The sequence below is a fragment of the Lutjanus erythropterus genome, chromosome 16 (assembly GCF_056507025.1).
Source record: "Lutjanus erythropterus isolate fLutEry1 chromosome 16, fLutEry1.hap2, whole genome shotgun sequence".
Taxonomy (NCBI): domain Eukaryota; kingdom Metazoa; phylum Chordata; class Actinopteri; order Lutjaniformes; family Lutjanidae; genus Lutjanus; species Lutjanus erythropterus.
The window spans coordinates 33180714-33199718 of record NC_139332.1 but is presented as its reverse complement, the minus strand read 5'-3'; the positions used below and the strand labels follow the sequence as shown (position 1 = coordinate 33199718).

At 39.7% G+C, this 19005-nt stretch overlaps 1 protein-coding gene across 1 annotated transcript in view; it reads right to left on the bottom strand.

Moving 5' to 3' along the window:
• Positions 1-1556: 1556 nt before the first annotated feature.
• The window catches only part of med30 (mediator complex subunit 30), a 54636-nt gene continuing 37187 nt past the window's right edge, over positions 1557-19005 (bottom strand). Inside the window, exon 5 of the mRNA XM_084739808.1 lies at positions 1557-2285. Coding sequence (XP_084595934.1) covers positions 2190-2285 — 96 coding nt within the window. The 3' untranslated portion in view covers positions 1557-2189. The remainder of the gene's footprint in view (positions 2286-19005) is intronic.

Below are 19005 nucleotides of genomic sequence, written 5' to 3'. Positions count from 1 at the left end.
AGAGAATTTAATAGTTGGAGTGCAGGATAGATTTTTCCTTTTTTTTTATAATACAGCTCTTTTAAGAATAAAGGTTGCAAACTTCAGAGGTGTCCAAACCTGTTAGGAGCTGCCAGGAGGGGGCATTCAGGAAAAGATGAAGCGACAGACGCTCTTTAATGATTAGCCTGGTGCAGGATGCAAGTGTATTTCACAGCGGTTCTCTGGGCTCAATGGCACTCTGGCAAGTGCATCAAAAACACGGCTGCACAATTAATCGCAATATTTTCACAATCACAATATGTCCAAGTGGTATATCTTTTCTCCATATTTAAGAAAACGTGTTTGTTAAATACAGACCTCAATAAATGTCATCTCATCACATTTTAATCTGCTTTTGTTATAGTAAAAACGATGCAAAAATGATCATTCCCACTATCGTATCGCAAAATAACCTGCACTACAACTTTTTGACCATATTATTCAGCCTAGTCAGAAACCTACTTACCTGAAGTTAATATTTACTTGTGCCTGTAGAAATGATTTTATTTACTAGTGGTTATTAAATAAGAACAAAGACTTAAGTTAGCCATCAGGGGCTGTAGTGTCTATAAAATGTCAGAAAACAATGAAAATTGTCCATCCCAGTTTCTCAAAGTCCAAAATGCCTTTAAATGTCGTCTTTCAGTCCAAAACCAAAGATATTCAGTTTAATACTAGCAGTGTTAGGGTCCCTGGGCCTGGAGATAATACGTCAGTCTGTGCTGCTTCTTTAAAAAAACAACCTTTCAGGCATCATTTAATCACTGGCGCTGTTTTTAAAATTTAGCACCATAAAAAACCAATACCTGGTCCTAGTAATCCTTGTGGTAAATAAGTTTTGGGTCATATTCTTGTGTTTATATCCCAGATCACTACTGTATTTACCGATATACATAAAAAGTAGGGCTGTATGATTATTTTGAGTGATTATATTAATGGAAATGATCATTTATGCTTACAAATTTTCATTTCTACCGGAAAAAACCTATCAAAATCATAATAATGTGACATTTGTTGGTGTCTGTACCAAACTAACATGTTTTCTTGCGTGTGGAGAAGAAGATTTTTAGGTCAGGACATCTCTGCAGCACAACAGCATGTCATTATAACGATGTTTGTCACACATTTTACCTTCGTCTGGTTCTGCAATTTAGATATTACACTTGGTCATATTGCAATTTCAATAATATTGCGATTAACTGTGCAGACCTGATGAAAAAAAGGTGCTTTTTTCCTGCATTATGCACTTATGTTACCACAGTAAAACACGTTATTAAAATGTCTACTTTGCAGCTGTGAGTGCTTATAAAACTACTATTATAGGAGTGTTTTAGTCCTAAAATAATATTTTTAGGGGTATTTCTGAGATGCTTGGTAAAAACAGGCTGGAAAATAAATATATATATGGCGATGAATAAAAATCACAACACAAAACAGTGTCGGCTTTTTTTTAAAAATCACAGCAAGATTTATAGTTCAGCAGAATCCTTAACAAGGCATCTTAATGACATGTCAAGTCCAATCAGAGCAGAACATTGATGAGATTACACGTTACATCAAATAAAAAAAGCTGATCAATATAATAAGACTTTGCCACAGTGTTTGTCTTTCTTATTAAAGTTTTAAGGGGCTGTATAAAAACTTTAAATTTAGGACTTCACACAATTCTAATACTATGAAACCGGCGGGTAACAGACGTACAGGATTTGATTAAATAGAATATATTGATGTGTCTCTACAGGAATAAAACCTCTATTGAACTAGTACCTACAAATAGATAAAACATAATATATCAACTCTTCAGATTGATTCAGTCGTAATGCTGATTGAAATGTAGAATATCGAGGTAGACAGAATATTTTCTGCCATCGCCCACACTGATGTCACCCAGAGTCTCCTCACCTCGCTCTGTCTCTGTGTGTGTCTTCATTCGTCTCCTTTCCTTCTATTGTCTCACGTCTTCTCGAGGGATGATATTGCCAAAGTCCCCATTTCGTCTGTAAAGTGCAGCCTCAGCCAGTCTGTGGTACCCTGTCACACGTCCAGTTAACGACCGTAGCTTCTTGTCCATTACTTGTGGTAAATGTATGAGCCTGTGTGTAAGTGTGAGTGTGTGTGTGTGTGTGTGTGTGTGTGTGTGTGTGTGTGTGTTTGAGTGTGTGTGTGGCTCAGCTTCTGACAGCCAGCATGGAGTTGATCTCCCAGATGAGGTTGCGGAGTTGGTCCATAATCTGCTTCAGCTGCTGATTCTTCTGCTTGAGTTTCTGCAGGAAAAAAATGACAAAAAGAGAGAAAAAAAGCACATTTTTAGAAAAAAACCCCAACATATATGACTGTCAGAGTGTGTCAGCTGCCTAAAGGAAACTGTTTGTCAGCTGAAACAATTAAACTACAAGTTTAAAAAAGATTAAAAGGTCAAACAACTGACAAAACAAACAATTAAAATAATTACATTTAAAACAAAGCAATTATATTTTCAGCAGAAAACAAATAATTCATTCACTGGTATTGAAAGTCAGAACCGAGGTGCTACACTGTTCTTCTAAATAAGTTTTTCCCATCAGCAGTTCTTAACCATCCTGCCATCAACACAACACAAACTTCACACTTCCCATACCACTGTAAGTTCTTATAAAGTATAATTTACTTTGTCGTATTACTGAGGAAAAAACTGTTTCCAGATGTAATCTCGTTCCTAATGACTGAGCTGTTTTGCTGCTGGCATGAGAAAATGGAGCGGCGAGGTTTTTGCCCAGCAGGAAGTCCTGTGAGAAACAAGATGCAGCGCCCCTTCTTCAAGTTTAGCATTAAAGCATCCAAGTCATCCTGAAAACAATCTAAGCCAGGGTTCTCCAACGTTTTACAGGTCGTGGATCCCTGAGCTGATAGAAACATGGAACAGGTGCCACCTACTACATTACTGCATAGAACATGTTTGGGTCTTCCCTTGTTTGCCCATAGCTTTCAGCAGGTGTAGCAAGACTAAAGAATGATTCTTAGTGTGAGTGTCACAATTAACTAATCAATACGAACTTTTTTTGGTCCCGTTTTCAACAAAACCTATGATGAACCGATCCACTAACAAGTACTGTCTGTGCTGCCAAAGCCTGATATTCCTTTGTGCACAGAGCTCCACGCTGATGTCCGAAAACATACAAAAAAAACACACGGATTTGTCACACTGTTGCATCATGTCGACATGTTCCTTCATTATGACCGCTGCATTTTATTTGGAGGCCCGTCCTGCATCCATAAACACTCCACCAAATGTGTATTAATCTGCAGCTGAAAATAGTCCCCAGCAGATTCACTATTTACTCTTGTTCAAGCAACATCTGCTATAAACTACAGTGTCCAGTTGTTTAAGGCCATTTTTAGTGTCTGCAGCCACACTTGCACCTGTATGATGCTATACATGGCAGGGAGACTGAAAACAGTCCTGTGTGGAAAATGAGGCTGCGTTTGTATTGAACACAGTCCAGGAAGTCTAGTTGGAGCAGCAGATTAATGCATTTCAAGTCTTAGGAGACACCAGAACACTACAGTCATTTATAATACTCTCACTAGGGATGTTCCTGGTGATTAATTTCCCTGTCAATTAAGCACAAAATTTAATTCAGACTAGTCGACTAGTCTAACAGTAAGAAAAACACTCAGAAAGATGTTAAAATTGAGCATAATTCATCAATTGATAATGTTGAACACTAGCTGCCAGCCTGCTACACAGTGTGGCTAATGTTAGCAGAGCTAGCAGCAGCAACCTGGTCTGCTTGCAGGTTAACGTCCATGTATGTGCTGAATGTGGTCACATGTTGATCCAGCTGAGTGGTTATATACCAGTTTATTCTGTCACAGTCTACACTCATCGTTATTTCCATTTTTGAAATTAAAACGCTGCCAATCTGCGTTGGTTTCATGAGCTGTTATGTGTCCAACTTTGGTGATAAAAACATGCAGGGTTGCGTAGGCCATCGGGGCATACGCACTTCTGATGTACGGCGAGAGGGGCTTATGAAATAAATAAGCCTTGGGTTGAGTGCCAAAGACAGGGTGCATTAGTCAAAGAAGAGAGACATACTAACAAATTGCTGGTTTGGTATTTTCATAGGATTTGTTGGTAATAAGAAAACTATAAAATAATACCTGTCTCATCCATTAAAAGTACACTCATAGCAGGGCTGAACCATTTTGAAGAAAATATCTAATTGGAACATGATTGGCCAGGATACTTCTGCAGCACCACAATATTTAATTTAAAATGGTATTCTGACACACATTTCACCTTTAACAAATGTTGTGCATCCTTCAATTTCAAAATTGCAGCAGACCATAATGCAATTTCAATAAAACTTTGATTAGTTGTTCAGCCCTAACTCATATTTTATATGAGGCAAGGATTAATAAAAGTTTGAAAGAGACATTTAACTTCAAGTATTTCTTCCTCCAGCACACAACAGACAAAGTTTTCCCACCTGCTTCAGTTGACTTCATCAGTCGTAGCCTCAGCTAATCGCTAAACTAACACATCTGGCCCAGCTGCAGGGTCGTACAGGTACATAACAGAGGAGCAAACAGCCCAATCTCCCCGTCAGTCACCGAGGGCTTTGTCCGCTGATTGCCTCTGAATGCTCCACCAAGATCTCTAAGTCAACAGCTGCCGTGGACTGAAGTACCTCATTGCACAGGCTTTATACATAAACAAATAATGGCTCTCGAGCTGCTGCTGCTGCTGCTGCTGAAGAGTCAGAATAAAAGCAGGTACAGCCGCCAAATGTGTGCTGCCTTTGAACGAGTAACTCGGGCAAAACATCTACATTTGAAGGCAAATTTAGCAACAGCGGTACATCACAGCCACTTACTCAGCTGCTTTTCCTCTGATAGATAGCCAGAGAGGGAAAGAGAGAGGAGAGCTCTTTCACTCAGGAGCTACTGTATCTGCAGTGCAGTGAAATCTATTAAGATTAAATCCATCTCACTCTCTCGGTAACACTCCTTTAGCCATGACTAATTACCAGCCATTTTTGCGGCGCAGATAACACCTTGAGCAATCGATTTCACACAGCTCTCTTAATATCAACTGTTTAGCTGATTGTCCTTGAAGATATTCAAGAGTGGAACATTTGGAAGCGTTCCAGTCTCCCGTTCTCTCTCTGGGAGGCTCTCAACGCTTCTCAAGCTCTTTTCTCTCTCCTCTTTCTCCCACTTTGTGCACTCTTAGAAATAATGGTTTAAAAATTTGTTCTTCCTTAAGGCCTGAGGTTCTACCCACAGCCTTTGAAGAACCCTTTTCTGGAGAAAAGGGTTCTTTGTAAGGATTCGGGTTCCATTAAGAATCACTTTCATCAAAAGAACCCTTTATGGAGGAAAAAGTTCTTAAAAGATTGTTCTTAAAGGCCTGGGTGTAAAAAGATCTTCACCTCAAATATTCACGTTCCCCCATGTTTCAAATGGTACTTTTAAATATTGATGGAGAACCCTCTGAGGACAGGCGGGTTAGAGGTAAAACCCTTTTAAAGAAGGATTTTTGTCTGAACCGCCTGGGTGAGTTCTAGATTAAACCTTTGGAATATAAAGAGGTTCTCAGCAGAACCCCAAGGATGACTTCTACATGAAACCCTTGCAATATAAACCCTTGGACGTTGGAAAGGTTCTGGATAGAACCCCTAGAGAGGATTCTGGGTGTAACCATTACACCCCAGAAAGGTAGAACCTCTGGGTAGAACCTTTCACAGATGGTTCTTGGTATAACTGTTGTTATGTTTGTTTCTGGGTAGAACCATATGAGAGGCTTTCAGGTTGAACTTCTATAAAGGATTTTACAGGAACTAAAAGATGTTCTATGGGGACAAAGCAAAGAACCCTATATGGTTCTAGTTAGCACCTTTATTCCTCAGAGTGCGTCTCTCCCTCTTCCACTTTGCTTCAGTGTGTACAGATGTGTGCACAGATGTGTGTGTGTGTGTGTGTGTGTGTGTGTGTGTGTGTGTGTGTGTGTGTGCTACATGGGATGTGCCTCATTACTGTGACGAGCGAGTCTTGAAATAACTCAGTCATCTCCTCAGTATTAATGAGACGACACCACGAGCCTTTGTAATTTCACTCAAACACTTTTTTAAACAAAGAATACAACATGGATACTTTTTTTTTTAACAGCACTTTTTTTTTTTTTTTTTTTTACTTTCTTTGCATGAAGCTTAAAAAAAAAAGAGCTGCATCACAGATACATTTTTCATCTCCATGCTGAAGCATAAACGGACAGATTTGGCATCAAAGACAAAAATTTGCTACTTTTGAATCCAGATTCTTCCATGAAAAAAACCTACTCTCTGCTTTCTTTGAAACCCAACATGAAATTCCACATTTTTCACAGTGGAAATAAGACTACGGAGGCAGCGACGCCTTCACAGCACATTCATTACAAAAAGGCTCGCTGGCATATCTTGATATATGAATAACAAGACTGCTATTATCACAGAAATTATTCTGCAACCTCAGGGAGACATAATTCCATTCATAACCTCATAATTAGCGCAGCTCTAATCCTTCACACCTATAATCTAATGTTTGGTAAAAGGGTATACTACAGAGAACAAACCAGAGAGATGGAGCTCTGAACCATCTCTTTTTTCGTCTGAAGTGCAACACACACACTCACACACACACACACAGAAAGACACCTCTACAGGACTCCAGCGGATGCACTCCCTCATTTCTTGCCCTGCCACTCAACGGCCGGGCCCCACAATAATGTTTTGATGCCTTTTCAATCCGCAGTAGGCCTCCTCTGACACGCTCTGACACTGCATCAGCCGCGGCAGGGTGGCCAGTCAACAACTCATGAAAGTAAACAAGGAAGCGCTGTCTGAGCCCCTGTCTCCGAAGGCCTCCTGCAGACTGTCAGACTGCCTACCTGCTTCCTATAACCTGGAAATGCTGGCAGACGTCGGCCGACCGGCGGAGGAGAGAGTGGAAAAGCACGGTGACACGAAATGGGGTGGAAATGGAGATTGGCACTCACAGACGAGGTGCAGTTAGATGCAGAGAGCTGAAGTGAGCGTGTATGACAGTGTGTATATGAGTGTGTGCAGATGAGCAAGTGTTTATGGTCTGATGTGTGGGTCTGTGTATGAAGGGATAAGTGAGGGTCTGTTTCTTTGTGAGCTTGTGTCTGTTAGCGATGCACAGGTTCAGTCTTTTGGGTACATATCTTTAGGGCTGCACAATTAATTGCAATATGGTGTGATATTTGTTGAAGCCAAAATGTGTGTCAAAAAACTTTTAAATTACTGATGCTGTGAGGCAGAGATGTCCTGTCCTACAAATCAAATTCTACAAACTTAAAAAAAACATTTTCATGAGGTACAGATTCTAGCAAAAAAAAAAAAAAAAATCACATCACAGTATATACATATATATATATATATATATATATATATATATATATATGGCAAATCATATAGCAATATCAGTCAAAATAATCACAGGTATATGCCATCTAGTGGCGAGCTTGCAAGTTGCAACCAAATTGCCTCATCCTCTCCTTCCACATGTGGCCACGAAATAGAACATGGCTCATAAAAACTAGCTCATCCGAAACTCTGCTGCCCAGATTCTGACCTGGTACAAGAAACATGACTGCATCTCTCCCATCCTGGCTTTCAGAATTGATTTTAAGACATTGCTTGTTACATTCAGCTCCTGGTTATCCCCGAGATCTAGCAGATGCATTTGTTCGATAAGGAAACTTTGACTTAAAACAACACAAAACGGCAAAAAAAATTTAATTATTAAGATATGATATTGGACATTATGATATTTTCAAATATCCATTAAGGGAAATGCAGAAAATCTTCTCTATACACAAAACCCTACAACTTGAACCAGCCAACATGTGTTACATTTATCAAGTTGATTCATCCAAACCAACAAAATATGACTAAAATCTGCACAAACCTCAAAAAGGATGGAACATGAATGTTTCCACTTCTACTTAGGAAGTGATTCACAGTTTCAACCTCATGTTGTCCTCCACAAAAACAAGATCATAATCAGTCCCTTACATGGAGTACTAGTGTGTGTGTGTGTGTGTGTGTGTGTGTGCGTGTGCGTGTGTGTGTGATCAGAGAAGGTCATGTAAACTAACGGAGTCCAACCACAGGAAGCTCTCAGGTGCTCTTACAGCACATCTGGGCAGAGGACGAGCCGAGGGTGAGATCTGTTTTTCCCAACACAGTCTAGTTCCAAGCAAAGCAGTTCATGTAAACAAAAGTCACATGGACTCATAGGAAGTTTGTTTATTGGACAGAGTTTTGGCAACCTGTCATCTCCGGAGATTAAACATTTTGGCAGTGGAGGGGCGGAGGGAGGTCGGGGGTGGGGGGTGGAGGGGGGGCAGGGTTAAAAACAAATCCGATTCCAGTCGCTGTAACTTTAACTAAGCCTGATGGACGTGTCAGAGTAGCTGTCTTTGCTGTAATTTATGCCTGATTCATATCCAGTAAGAGCTGATTTATTTTTTTTTTTTATGAACTGAGCGTCACTGGAGTGGCACTGCAGTTTGACCCAAATGTCTTTAGTTTTTAAAACTTGTGAAGCTGCGGGTTACCAGAAGTCATCATCCCCAGATGTGGAGCTCAAATGACTAGTTGATTCAACAGACAGAAAATCAATCACCAACAATTTTCATAAGTTATTTATTAACCTGTCTTCATCTTACGTCTTAATCACTATTTTCTGATATTTTTAAAGAAAATAATTGCAATACAAATAATCTTTAGTTGCAGCCAGATCTTAAACACCTTAGAGATTTACTTTAAAGAATAAAATGGCTCTATAAAACTATATTATATAGCAGGGATGTGCCGATCCAATACTCAGTATCAGTCTGATACAGGCTAATATTACTGAGGAAAAAGTACAATTCAGTAAGATCCTAAAGTATCACATACATGTTTAACTAAACTTTGAGTATAATGTTGTAGAGAGAGAGAACTGTCACGAGATGAGCAGCATGTGTCACATGAACAGTGAGTGAAACCTGTCAGCAGTGCGTCATCATGTCAGCTGTGTGGATAAAAAAAAAAAAGCAAAACAGTCGAGTGCAATTTATTTAAATCTCATGTTGAATGTTTGAATGGCGCTGACCAGCAAAAGATAAAAGTTTGTAAAGAAAGAAGCAACAGCAGTGTGGAACTGAGTCATGTTGTGGGTCATGTGTTTCCTCCATCATGGAAGTAGAATATTTGTTTATTTCTATGGCAAACTGCATCCATGGAAATGTGTTTAAGAAGGAAATGATGGTTTCAGATTAGTGCAGAAATCAACAGATACTTTAGATTGTGGTATCTGTATTTTATCTATTAGTTATATTTGACTCAATTTGATTCAATTTAAGCCTATTTTTTTCAGCCTAAAGACTACAGAGTCTTAATTTGTACAGATGAACCAATGATTGGTTTTATGCCCTGACAACTGTCATTTACATTTTTCAAATCCTTGTTTAAGAAGATACGCAGTGCCGTCTTACAACATGTACTGGAAATGTTGATTTTGATCCATTGATTTGTCTTATTTCTGTTTTGATCGGTAATCAACCATTTGAATGAAGCAAAAAATGCCGGGGTGTCCCAAGTAAGAATTTTTTCAATATTGCTTTACAATATAAATATTATATCTGATGATTTGTTCCATTTTGAAGTTCATTGCCCTCCACTTAACTCCTGCCTTCATTACTATGTTTTACCAAGAAGACTTGTGTTTTAATGCCTTTTAAAGGGTTCGACCAAACCAGAGTTGGTGATTGCTGGAACAGCAAAAAGATGAACTCAGACTTTTTTGGTGAGTCTTATTTTATTCCTGTCGATTGTTATTGATGCTGATGATGTTAAAATTACAGTTTTTCCAAAAGAATTTGGCGAGAGCAATAAGACATGTTACTGGTCTCAAAAAATTAGACAAAAACAAGAAAACAAGCAAGCGTCACCTGCCCTGTGCGCTCCGCTGTGCGCTCTGGTGAAACGGCTTGCAGCGCGTCACCTGCACTCAGTTTCTGTCGCTCCTCTCTGCTTCCATCACAGTTAGTTTTATGGTTTGTGGTGATTCAGAGACTCAGTTATGTTTATAACCTGCCATGCTGTTGCATAACACGATGCACAATGACACAACTTAAAAACAAGAAATGAAACTTGTTTACCAACTCGTTTCATCTTCTCTCATCAGTTAATCACCAGCACACGTTCAAAAGGATTTTTTTAGTAAGTGCACCAGCGAATATAAAATTATATTTGTGATTCCTCATTGGGCATTTTTGTAAACTTCTATCGGTTTCATCCTGTCGATGAAATGAACACTGACTGACGAAGGGCAATGATTCAACTACATTAAGTGTAAAAGTCTCATTTCTTTCTTTGTCCTCCTTGAAGAAAAATCTGAGTGAGAGGCAGAGGAGTGTAACTCATTAGTATCTGCAGCTTTCATCCTGACAGTGTCTGATGCTTTTTTTTCCCCCCCATCAATTTTAAAACAACCCTATCAGTTTGGATCTCTGTGATAAAATAACCAGATGAAGATGAAATGATTAGACGTACAAGTGGAGGACAGCAGCTCCATCATTAGCTGACGCCTTTAAAAGCAGAACAATAGGAGAGAGGGGCGAAGGGCTCGTAGCTATCAGGACAGATGACAGTTTGTTTAAATGAAATGGATGAAGGGCTGTCGCTCCGTCTCTCCCGCCCTTCCTCGTCTGCCTTCCTCAGATTCCCTTCACCATGCTCCCGTTCTCCCTTTCGTCCAAATCAGATCAAAGAAGCTGTCCTCAGTCGAAGGGTGAAAGACAGAAGTGAAAGGAGGAGGAGGGGGGGAAAAAAAGGCTGAATTTTTCATCTGCTCCAGTGAAACTTTGCCACAAGAGAAGCTCTAACTACAGTATCTCTGTGTGTCATGTCAAGACAGATTCCAGCCCAGGCCACCAAAAGACATTCCCTGACCTGAAGTCCATTAGTCACAAAATATATATTCATACATTAACATCACAGGCCTGCAGGAGATTGTTTTCAATTGAAAGTGAATGGATTTTTCCAACTTTAATGCATCGCTGCTCGTGAGTCGTTCAGTGACACATCAGATGCAACAACTCAGCACAACAACGTAATCGGTAAACACTTGGGATTTGTCAAATGTAGGCCATCAAACAACGGGGCGTCTCAAGGCTTATCAAGCTTGATAATTGGCATCTCTATATTAATTAATTCTGTTGCATTATTGTCACATTAAAGCTGACTGGGGAGGCTTTTTTTGATCCATTAAACATTCTAGAAAAATCAAGTTAATCTTGTAATTATATTATTATATGAATAAGATGAGGTATTCATCTGCTTTTTAGGCATTTAACCCGTTTTCATCTACGATTAAAAACATGACCACCGTGCACTCAGAGCACATTAAGCACCCTAGCGTTGCTTTTTGATGAGGGGCTTTGAGATAATGGCGAGGGAGAAACGACTTAGATTGAAATATACACACACGCAAGCAGGGGAAGAGATGGGGAATATAGGAAGTGGAGCGAAAACGTGCCTTCACTCAGGATTCCTCCTGCTAATCCGCCCTGTCGCTGGCGACTCAAATCGCAGCTTTGACTCCGTCGGATCTGGCTGGGAATTACAAGTGTAAGTGTCTGTGAGTGAGGAGAAGGGATTAGAGAGGAGAGGAGAGGAGAGGAGAGGAGAGGAGAGGAGAGGAGAGGAGAGGAGAGGAGAGGAGGAGGAAAAGATGGAGGTGCGAAGTTCTTAAGACACCTGGGTTCTTTAATTCTTTAAGCTTTGCAATGAATCTTTTATTGAAAAAGAGTGAACATGGTTGACCACCACCACATCGGGCTAGTCAGTCTAGCAACTCTAGAAAAGAATTGAACACATCAGGGGGTTTTTTCTGAGCTGATCAAGTTTCTAAGGAGTAGGGTTGAGTATCAGGTATTGTTCACTAATAAAATAATAAATAATAACTAATAAATTAGAATAAAACCCATATACTGTTTTAACGCACTAAAGATCATGTTGATATGGAACTTCAGGATGCAGCATATCTTGTATGTTTAGATGTATTGCCCTCGCCAGTCTTGAATATTGCTGCTGTGTTGATAAGTTTAACCACATTAGGAACTGTTTTCACCTTGTTATACTGACTCACTGTGACTTGAACAAGCTACAAACCAGAGGTAACGTTGCTCTCTTGCTTTCTCTCATTACTGTAAGTCACTCTCATACCCAGATTGATTTAACATGGATCAGTACTTGGTAATACCTAAGTTATACCTAAGGAACTACTTTCTTTCTACTAGTTCCTCCTCCACAACAAAGTGTGTGTATTTTTCTTGAGTAACTGGATCATGATCTCTGGAAAGAGACACTGGAGTTGAATTATTGACATGTATTTTTTGGCACTTTGAACATCTACATCATACAGCTGATATCTCAAAAACCCAGCAACTCACACCAAAACAATCTAGATGGATAAATAGCACTACTGGCTGGGAAAAACTATGTATTTGTGATGTGGGGTTGAACTATCTTTACTGCTGAACCCTGACCTGATATCCATTATGTTAAAGTAAGAAGTTTTTCGTTATCTTGAGAAGGACGAGTGCTCCACCTGCTGAGTGATTAAGTGGTTTTCCATGCTGTTAGCTTAACTTTAGCTTGTATGGATTCTGCGGCAGCTTCCCCTTGCAGAAAATGGAGAAATTGGTCAGGACAGGGTTGATTAATGTCATGCAGCAGCGACAAAATATGTGATTAAAGTCCTAATACTCTCAGCACGGCAGAGTCTGTGGTTTGGGTATGATACTGAGACACACATCATAACCTGTACCAAACAGAGAACCGAAAAAGAAAGAAAGATTTGTATTATTTTAAATACTGCTGTATGTATGTATGTTAAATAATCTCCAAAAAAATGCAATTAAAAAAAGATTTGAAATGATTCAGATTAGATAAGATTTTATAAGAAACAACCTTTAAGGAGATGAAATCATGTGACTGTATCTCCTGTATTATCACTGCCAGTGGTAACTGAAACCTCCACCATCATCCACACACTCTCTTTAACATACCTTACATTATCATGAACAAAAACAGTTTCTGTCTTCTCACATGGTTTGCAGAGGCTGAAGCGAAACTCCTTGCTGTCCTCTGACTGCGAGATAGAGATTCTTGGCAGAAACGCGAGTCAAATTTAATTAAATGCTGCGGTTTATAATAAGTGTGACAAAAACTTGGAGAGAAGCCTCAGCTGTGTGGAAAGGTGCTTCTCCAGAAATCAGCGAGCCCCTAAATTATGCAAGAATGAAAAATGTCCTCAACGAAATGCAACTCCCTACTAGGCAGAAGAATTAGGACAAACCAAACTCCGGGGGCCAACATTTTTAGTAACGAGCGTGTCTTCTGTAAGAGCTCAGACTCAATAAACTAACATCCGAAACTACTGGATCCATGTTCATACAATCCACATACTGGTCTGCGTGAGGATCAAATCATCCCGCCCTTCATCACTTAAATACAAAAGTGTAAAATATTTTAAATATTGTGGAAAAATGTTGGTCTGGGAAAATACACTTATCCTCCAACTCGATAGTATCACGATACATAGGTGCTGATTCAATATGTATTGTGGTTTCATATTACGATTTATTGCAATAGCAAAAGTTGAATCAGACACTTTGAGAGACTGTATATCATGATATGCTTTAATGTTCTCATTACATTCATTTTGCCGACAAATCCTGCCACTACAGAGCAACGTGCCTTTTTAGCTTTGTGCATTTCCCCACCGTTTAAATCAGGTACATATAAATTACAGAAAACCTGATTCCTGGCCACATCAGTGTCCATGAACCACTTTGTCTTTGGTAAGTTGCAAGGATCACTGTCGAGTCCACCTGCCTTTAATTTACACAGATAGTCTTAAGTGTTGCTCCCGGTTTCACCCTACTAAAGGCAGCCATGTTGCAGGATGTTTCACCACTCAGTCCAACTGAGGGAGCACATCCCAGTGGGATAGTGACATAAAATGCATACCCTCAATTGTGAGATTGATAAAGTCATGTGCAAGCTCTGGAAATCGTATTACCTCCACTAAATGGCAATTTCACATTATGCTATACAAATAAAATCCAGGCTCCAAGTGGTGATTATCTTTGTTCCTGACTGATCTTGGTCAAACGCGTTTAAATACTGGCTGCAAAAATGCGAGCAACATATATGCAACTTAACACAAATCTCTTCACACTATGTAATGTCTGCAGCTGTTAATTTTAAATGAACAGATACGATCTGGAACGTGGTTAAGTTTATCATGAGTGTTCCTAGATTGCACTTCATCACAACTTTGAGAGCGTGCGTGCTAAAAATGTTCCACCCAAGTGAAATGTCACTGCCCACTCGGATGAAACTCGTAAAAAGCACGAGTGAGTTGGGGGTAAGTAAGCCGCTTACTGCTCTGTGCCCTGCCTGGGGAACCCTGTGACGTTAAGTGGGCCCTGGTTTACCATCTGACAGTATACCCACGGGGAGCCGGGCCAAGCAGCTTTAATTTGCCTGACATCAGTTAAAAAAGCCTTAATTGACTTTATAAACTTTATGGCTTTTTCTCAACGGGAAGGTTTAAGTGCCAGTGTGTTCTGTGTTTGGCATGGGCTTTCCCAAGGGAATGAAGCCCTTTAAAGGGATTTTGAAGGCAGATAAAAGCCCTCTCTTCCAGGGGTGGCAGAAATACAATAGTCGTGTTGTCATCCTTGCATACACCTACCAACGGGGTTCTTTCAATACGTCCTCAGCACTGAGGTGGAAAGCCTGCTGTGTCAGCCGACTGTTGCAGAACGGTTGCAATCGATTTATCCTTTTAGAGGTATCTGAGGCTAGGCGCCCCCTCGCTCTCTCCTAAGCACTTGAGTCTCTGCCAGGTAGCCCCATCGATTGTGCTTTCCTTTGTGATTTGGTTCCCAGTGATAATAAATGAGGGGCAAGAAGGTTGGAGTGCTGTTGCTTTAAAGCCAATGATGGGCAGCCATGCAAGCGACTTAAACGTCAGCAAAATTGCACATCAGCGCAAAATCCAGGGAATACATCTGTGTTACTGGGTAGGAACTGAGTGACACATTAAACCAAGAAAACGTCTATTTCACTGCAGAAGTCACACGTTACTGTAAGTCTCTTTTTTATGCAGACCTGAGAACATACAATAAGCTCTCGTGCCTGAGTTTGTATCCAAGTTCATACTTAGTTCAGGGGCGCAAAAGGGTTAATTTGTACACAGCAGCAGATTAGCTACAGCAGCTTGACAACTGATAAGGGGAATGAAATTCAAATCACAACCTTCTGGGTTTTAAAATGCACTAATTGCATATGCATGATACCTTAAAGGGAAGATTCACCACTTTTTTATGTGGAAGTCCAATCAGAGTTTATGGTAAATGTAGTCAATTGAAGCAATAAATTTGTCAGTGTGTGCTGTAAGTTAGTCAAAAGTATTCAAGGATCAATTAATCAATCTGCCAATGTTCTATTGTTACATCAAAGATTTATTTAATTTTCAACATGGAAGTATTTTGCAAGAGTGGCGATATTTTTTTTTTTTTTAATTGTTTTTTTATTAAGTTTTCAAGCATTAAATCTGAACAATGACATTTCAACAAAGAAAATAAGTATAATATCCCCAACCCTGGCAAGAAAATAAATAAATAGATCAAATCAAATCAATATAAATAAGGAAAAAAAAAAAAAAAAAAAAAAAAAAAAAATTAAATAAATAAATAAGGAAAATAACATAAAATCATAATCACAGCAGTTTATAATTTGCAAAAAGCTTCAAATCAACCAAAGTCAGAGTGGCGATATTAAGTTGAATACCAAACTTTACTATCAAAGATGACAGTAGGGTTGGGTGATCGGACAAATATGTTGTCTATCACCGATTTAAGGGGGTGATTTTTGTCATTTTACTTTGCTCATTTAATGGTCTGCAGAGTGACAGGCGCTGCTCGGCGATGCTCTCTTACTCAGCGGCACAGAACTCATCCAGAGCTGAGCACACTGAGCCTCAACCACAGATTGAATAGGGAATCATTTATTCATTATACCATCTATGGCACCAACTTCCTCCCTTTAAACTGTTCTCAATAAAAAGAGAACAACAAGGTTAAAATGCCTAAAAATGCAGCCGTACTACAATTTCTATTTGCATATCTCGTAAGTAGGGGTGTTGCAGCTCACCTATATTGATAATACAGAGATCAGTTTTTTTCTGCTCTTGCTTTGTCTTCTTCCCCCAACACTACACAGGCACACCTTGTCACTAACCATTAAGCGTGACTGCACTTTTCACTTTTGTACAGTTATGGCTACAGACTCTCTCTCTGCCTCCCTACAATGTACTAGATATTTTGAGTGTAACTTATTTGCCAAAAATGAGCGAAAATGCACAATAAACAAAGTTTATATAGAAGATAGATAATGCTATAAAGTCACTGTGAATTCTCTGGGACATAATAATCATGTAATGAGTGAAAATCTGATATTTTGACAGCCCTACTCCCAACATGTGCTACAACACCAATATCACTGTCTGAACTTGATATCTGCCAATAACATCAGCCTTCAGATATACTGTATATCAGCCGAGCTCTTGTTACAAGTTCAACTCTCCATCAGTCAGCATTAAACAGTGTCAAACAGCTGAGGCTTCCTGCTCACTATGTTTAATTAGAGGTCTTCCCTTCTTGACATCTGCGCTGCTAACTAGCTAGCTTATGGCAGGGACTAAAGAGGAAAGCAGTCTGAGAGCAGTTGTGAGTGGCTGCCACTTGACGGCTTGCTTGGAGGGCTGATTTGTAGACCGGAGCAGATGATGTGGGAGCGTTACGAGCGTGCACACATTTGTTTCTAAGTGTGTGCATTTGTGAGTGCTGCAGGTATGATTGCGTGTGTCCTGTGCACTTGTTCATGCGAGCTTGCATACGCGCGCCCGTGTGCGAGCATTGAGAGCTCGAAGCCGGCGTCTGCAGAGCGATATCCCGTCGTCTCAATCTCGGAGCAGACAGGACGTCTTTCTTTCATCTCTCTCAGATGTCTGTCAGGAGCTTAAATCATCTGAGGCCAGGCTGAACACCTCCTCTCACACTCTGAGTAAACATGATACTTCAAGGGTTTTTAAATGGCCAGTGGAGGGTTCCTACGAGGTTGAGAAAACCTTTGATTTAAATGTTCTTCAGGTGCCAACAACAGTTCTTCAGACGTCAAAAGCATCTTGTGACTCAGTGATGTGTTAAATTGGTACAATCACTCACAAGCACTTAAAATCAGCTCCCCTATGGCACCACTCCAACGAAGTAATATTGGATCTAATTACCTCTATCGTTTTAAGAGTGAAGGCAGCAGTAGGCAGCGGGGTGGGTAGGAGAAAAAGAGACGGGCTGGCAGATTTCTGGAAAGATAAAATGTAAGGTAATTCCAATTTAAGGCCTCCAATAAACACGCAGGAGGTGTTGTTTACTGAGCGCAAGGAGAACGAGCATGTTACTCGTGCTTCGTCCTCCGTCAAAACTCTAACAGACTCTTCACGTACACACAAGCAGTTTCTCAAGTTCAGATGTAAACATTTCTGTCAGCACCTGAGCAAGCAGCTTTCGCTTTACTACATAAAAAAGTAGACTGAAAAAGTGATGACAAGGTTTGGAGCAAAAAAGAAAAAAACATAGTGGGCTTTCAGGTGATGTAACACGCCCTTTGGCAGTCACAGCACTCACAGATCCTCAATCAACTCATGACAACAAACACTGACCGCAGCTAAATCTGGCAACAAATGCACCCTATCAGACCATTCACATCCCTCACACAGCACACCAGAAAGCCTGCTGTTGTTTATTCTTCACTCTTTTCATGGTTCTGACTGTAGCTGCCATATTCAGCTGAACGGTGAATCTTAAAACTGTACAGTTTGTTTGATTTAAACTACGCACCTAAACTACACTACTGCCTATAACCCACCATACAGTTTGCAAAACAAGTAACTGTTAGCTTTTTCATCCAGCCAATCCTGTGGCATGGCAGTGATCTAGTGACTAGCTCAGATCACTGACAGGCAGCTACACATAATAAAGTCTTCAAACATTACATCTCAGATGGTTTGGTGTGTGCAACTATTTTCTTTTCTTCCATTTTCTGTCTGTAAAGACAACAACAATCTAATTTACTGATGGGGTAAAGGCATGTATTTTAGTTTCTATGAAAAGTAGTGCAAATTTTAACCAAATTTCAAGTATACATTCTTAAAATAAATAAGAATGACTTCTATTATATCAGTGCAGCAGAAGAAGGTGCAACAAAATTATGTACTAAAAAGAGCACCAGATGAACCTCAAACACTAAAAAACAATGTATACAACGAATATAACATTTCAGTTTGTTTCATGTTTTTAAGGTTCAGTGTGTTAGATTTACGCAGATTGATTTGCAGAATATGGCAGATATGCAATATAATATTTATGTGTGTTTTCATTAATGTACAATGACCTGAAAATAAGAACTGTTGTGTTTTTGTTACCTTAGAGATAGGTTACCTGTTGAGATGCGGCCCACTGAAAGGTTTCATGTGGCCTTCAAGGCCATCATGGAAATACTAAAACTTAAAAATCTAGCAAAGACAGTCAACAGCAATTTGCTAAGCATTAAACTGTTATGAGACCTTTATTTTGAAAGGGGTCAATGCTGTGTTTATTGGTAATGATCATCATAATCATATTAAACTGTAAGCTCTCTCCCTATAGAGTGCAGCTTCTCATTGTGTTCTGCACTATTGGCAGTGAGTGACAGATCAACGCACACAAAAGACAAACATTTACTGCTCACTGCTGTTAGAAACTTAATGCAATTAGATGATAATTAGCCTGATCAGCCACTATCAGTAATCAATACACACATTATACTGTTGATCAAA